This window comes from Lupinus angustifolius, unplaced genomic scaffold (genome assembly GCF_001865875.1).
Source record: "Lupinus angustifolius cultivar Tanjil unplaced genomic scaffold, LupAngTanjil_v1.0 Scaffold_122_4, whole genome shotgun sequence".
Taxonomy (NCBI): Eukaryota; Viridiplantae; Streptophyta; class Magnoliopsida; order Fabales; family Fabaceae; genus Lupinus; species Lupinus angustifolius.
In genome coordinates this window covers 1-5305 of record NW_017725084.1, presented here as the reverse complement: position 1 = coordinate 5305, position 5305 = coordinate 1, and the positions used below count along the sequence as shown (strand labels likewise).

The 5305-nt window shown below is 35.9% G+C and overlaps 1 protein-coding gene across 1 annotated transcript; it reads right to left on the bottom strand.

Annotated features, from left to right (window-relative positions):
• Positions 1-870: 870 nt before the first annotated feature.
• On the bottom strand, positions 871-2266 carry LOC109339956. Its single transcript, XM_019577516.1, has 2 exons — positions 1687-2266; positions 871-1577 (listed from the first exon to the last, which is right to left on the bottom strand). The coding sequence occupies exons 1-2, from the start codon at positions 2264-2266 to the stop codon at positions 871-873; spliced, it is 1287 nt and encodes a 428-aa protein (XP_019433061.1).
• Between the last annotated feature and the right edge of the window lie 3039 nt (positions 2267-5305).

The following is a 5305-nucleotide window of genomic DNA, read 5'->3' as shown; positions in this document are numbered from 1 at the left end:
ATAAAGTTAATTAAAAACAAACCTATTTTTCAAACCCAAGTTATAGTGCATATAGACTAGATCATTCAATTTTTTGTGTTCCAGTTTATTCCTCTTCGTTGTGTGTATTCTTTTAAATACACTCCAATTTCTTTCACAACCAGAAGAAGATGTTGTTTGGCTAAAAATCTGAATAGTTAATTGGGATACAATAGGAGCACTAAATCCAAATTATGACCACCATTGATCTAAAAAATATCACAAAAAATTAGTATGCTATTAAAGTATTACCAAACTTTACAAAAGACATAACAAAAGATTAGTTTACACATTTATATGGATCATATTGATCCAAAAAACATAACAAAAGATTAGTATGGTATTAGTGTATTAAACTATTACATATTATTTTAATAAACTGAAAATATAAAAATTAAAACCTTACCTGGTCGTAAGTGTTTATCTGTTTCAATTGCCATTATATTGCCAAAACTCCCAACTTTGTCATGATAGATGCAACTTTGTTTGAAAAACTCAGTCTTGCGAGTGGTAACTTTTGCTTGTAAAACATCAAGCCAACATTGTTGAACCTCTGTTTGATATAAAAGTTATCCTTATCATAATAGAATGTTGGATTCAGAAAGTAGGCTGCACAATGTAATTTTGTTCGAAGTTGTTTATCCCATCTTCGCTTTATAACTCTTGCATAAGGCTTATATAAGGACTTTTTATTCATGAACACATTCTTAATTGTTTTTCTTGCTCTACGCATCCCGTCATACATATAAGGTAGAGAAGGTCTATCATCAGCATCAACAATTCTTAACAAGCGGATTAGTGGAGCCACAATATTGACAATAATTGCACAATCATTCCAAAACCTATTATCCATCACAACCTCCACAAATCTGTTTGCTTTCCGATCATAGAATCAATGAAATCTTTACTAGTAACCAAAGCTTGCAAATCATGTTTGTGCTTGTGAATGCTTTTCAGTGCAATGAAGGTTGTTGCAAAACGAGTTGCCCCAGGACGTATGATTTCTTTCCATCCTCGTCTTTTCCTTAACCATGCCAACAAAAATCCATGATTGTACACAAACTTTGTTATATCAGATGCACTTTTAGCTAAGGTACTGACATGATCCATTTTCCCAAAATCTCCTAAAGTCAAATTTAGACAATGTGCAGCACAAGGAGACCAATAGATAGATGAAAACTTCTCATTTAACATAGCTCCTGCAGCTTTATAATTTGCAGCATTATCCGTAACCAAATGCACAACATTGTTTACTCCAACAAACTCAACTAACTCAATAAATAAATTGCAAAGTGTTTTAGCATCTTTAATGACATCAGATGCATCAACAGGTCTCACATAAGTCACTCCTTTTGGAGAGTACACAGGAAAATTGATAAATTGTCTATTTCTTTGGTCTTGCCAACCATCAGTCATAATGATGCAACCAGTTTCTTTCCAAAAATTCCTAAAGTTTGCAACTAACAACTCGACCTCCTTCTTCATTTCATGCAACAAATTGGATCTAATAGCGTAATAACTAGGACCTTTATAACTAGAACCAATTGCAGCAATTGCATCTATCATAGGTTGATAGTAAAATGAATTTGTACAATTAAATGGAATGCAACAATCATAAAAGAATCGAGCTGAGCAACTGCCAAATTAGCCTTATGAATAAATCTTTACCTGCAAAGCCCATTCTGATTGAGGGTTGAGCTCCTGGAGTAGTTCTTGGGGCATAGAAATTGTTGATACTATTATTTGATCTTTTATTTGATGTTTCTGTTCCTTTACCCTTGGTTGTAGTCGGTATTGGTGGAATCATATTTCCTTCACGTTGTACAACATTTTCCTCATATGGATCTTCTTCCCCTTGATTTTGATTAGTCCCTCTTTTTCTACTACCACTAACTTGATTCAAGTGTTCTCTTAGTCGATGCTTAACATCAAAAGGGACTGAAAGACAAGGTAGAACATCTCCTTTTTCTCCCACAAGATGTTGTTTAATTCGATGTATTCCTCCGCTTTTGTAAAATTTTGAGCAATACAAACATTTTATGGTTCTCTTTCCTTCCGCGTCTTGTAGTAATTGACAATGATCCCATGTTGGGTCTGATTTTGATCTAACAGACTGAGTACTAGGAGCTAATGCTTGAGTTGTATTTGGAGAACTTGCAGATGATGTCATATCTAAAATTAAATATAGACACTGAGTACTAGGAACTAATGCTTGAGTTGTATTTGAAGAACTTGCAGATGATGTCATATCTAAAATTAAATATATACACAAAGAATATAAGACGTTTAAAACAATTAAGTAGAACATCTAATTTGCATAAACTAAGAAACTAACAAAATAAACTATTAATTTGGTGCATTAGTAATTTTCAGTGCACTAATAGAACATATAGAACAATAAAATGATAAAAGTCACAAAACCATGAACTAATAAAATAATAATTTGTGACAATATGCACTACACTAATAAACTAAGAAAAGCCATTGACATGAATTTATAGTGCATAAACTAAACTAAAGAGCAAGATGTTGACGTGATAGTGCAGTGCATAAGCTAAACAATAAAGACTAAAGCAGTGTTGTTGGACTAAAGACTAAAGCAGTGCAGTGCAGTTCATAACAATGGACTAAAGAATAATAAATTAGGCATAAAGTGACAAAACTATAAAGGCATAAACACATAAAGTAATAATTTAATCACATAATTCAATAAGTCTCACAAAGTGACAAAACCATAAACTAAAGTGTAATAGGAAATCCCCCTGGACAAATAAATCCCACAAAAGTGCAAAATCATAAAAAACATTCTTTGTGCAATTCACTACAATGGGAGACATGATGATAGAAGATAATGGAAGATAATGCTGTAGAAAAAGATGTTCTTCACTGCTTTTGACAATGGTCACTAACTCATTTTGTTGTTGTAGACCGTCGGAGTGTTTTCTATTCTCAGGGAATTAGGTTTTAGACTTTTAGCTTTTAGGTTTTTTCTATTTGCTTATTTTAAAAAAATTGTTTGAAATTTTAAGTGGTAGTTGGCCCGCCCGTTTTAATATACCGGGTTGTTCCGGGTTAACCCGGTCCAACTCGATTGGACCGGATTACTAATGGTCCAAAACGACTCCATATGGGGGACGACTTATTGACCAAAACGTGGCCGTTATGGTTGCCGGGCGACGGTGGGACTGGTCGGACCGTCCGGTCCGGTTCCAACAACACTGCTCCAAGGTAATGATTTTGGTTGGGGAAGTTTGTGAGGGTTAGAAGCAAGGGTGCCAAAATTAAAGGAATGATTACTATGTATGAAGAGGGTAGTATTGAGATTCAAGTGTGCATTTCTTATGAGATTTTGGAGGCCATGGGAAATGACCTTGAGTTTGTTTTTAATAAGCAAAATTAAATATGGAGGGGGTGCACGTGACTCTAAATAAAGAGCTACTTGAAGGTTTGACCGAATCAAATGGAGTTTTACTAGGCAAGACTGTGGTAGCCCAAAATGAAGACCTTTGTGAGCCGATATCTTCTGAACCTTCTATTTCTAGCTTGTTGTTGCCCAAGAATAAGAAAAAACAAAAGAAATTCCCTTCTAAGTCTTCTTCTTATATTTTTTCTTCACTTAAACCAATACTTTTGAATCATCAATTGGCTAATTTTAAGACTCGGGAGGGTGGAAAGAGATGAAAGAAGAAATGCAAAAAGGGGTTAAAGGTTGAAGGGAAGGATATTGTGGTGGGGGATTTGGCTTCTTCTATTAACAAGTCAATCACATACTCTAATGTCCACTCAACAAATCATCTTTATTTCATAAAAGGTGAAGAAGTCGTTGGAAAAATTTGGTCCCTTGGGAAGTCTCTTGGTGTTAATTATGTAGACGAGGAAGTGGAATTGCTGTCCAAAATTATTGTTATGGAAGAAAGAGATTGGATTAGTCTTGATCAATCCAATCAAAGGGAAGTGGTCAGTATTCCATGAATTGTTTGTCTTTTAATGTTCGAGGATTAGGGAGTAACCTAAAAAGGAGGGGTATAAGAGGTTTAATTACAAAGTTCAATATTGATTTTATTGGTGTTCAAGAAACAAAGTTGTCTGTGTGCGATGATTTCTTATGATGTGGGTTATGGGGCAGTAATAATTGTGGTTGGGAGTTTATTCCATTAGTGGGTAATTCGGGAGGTATTCTTAGTATGCGAGATCCTAGTAAATTTCAAAAGGAGACTACGTTTAAAGGTGAAGGTTTCTTGGTTGTCAAAGGTACTTGACTGTCTTCTCAATTGGTGTGTTTTATGGTGAACATTTATTCACCGTGGCTCTTAGCTTTAAAAAACAACTTTGGGAGGAGTTGTTGTTGTTATCGTAGCTTGCAGCAATTCTAAATGGCATGAAATAATACTTACTGGTTGAGTCACGACCAGGTCGCTCTCTTTAAGACGTTTCGTGGCACTACCCAAAATGTGTAAGCAGACTCTCAACCACGCCGTCCCCAGGATAAAACAGCCCAGATCTCTGTTATCAAGTTCTTACTGCACTATAAAAACCGATCTCGAATACACCCACGACAATATGGCTACCAGTGCCAATTCTCGAAATTACCCACAATATGGCTACCTGTGCCAATTCTCTTCCCACAATACTGACTACCAGTGACAGTTCTCGAAATTCCACAATATGGCTACCCGTGCCAATTCTCTTCCCACAATACTGACTACCAGTGTCAGTTCTCGAAATCCCACAATATGGCTACCCGTGCCAATTCTCTTCCCACAATACTGACTACCAGTGGCAGTTCTCTAAATCCCACAATATGGCTACCTGTGCCAATTCTTTACCCACAATACTGACTATCAGTGCCAGTTCTCGAAATCCCACTTTGGCTGCTTGTGCCAACTCTTAAGTGCCACGGAAAGAAAGGGGGAGAAGTTTGCCGGAAATGGAGAAGTTTGCCAGAAATGCGTCGGCGGAATATTAGGGGGAGAAAGAAAAGTTGAGAGGAAACGCCTTCAACTTGGTGCAAGTTAAAATGAAGGGAGAAAGCCTCTATTTATAACATGAGATTTTTCTCATGTTCCTCATTTCTCCAATGTGGGACTTGGGAGCTTAATTTTTATTTTTCCAAAACTCTTCCATGTGGGACTTTGAGAGTTGTTTTTTCAAACTCTTCTATGTGGGACTTAGGTGTTTTTTTATATTCACACCCAAAAGTTCCCACTCATGGTTTTCAACAAACAATGTTCCAACAATCCTCCACTTGAAATTAAAAAACAATTTCCGAGAATATTTGTGGTCTCAA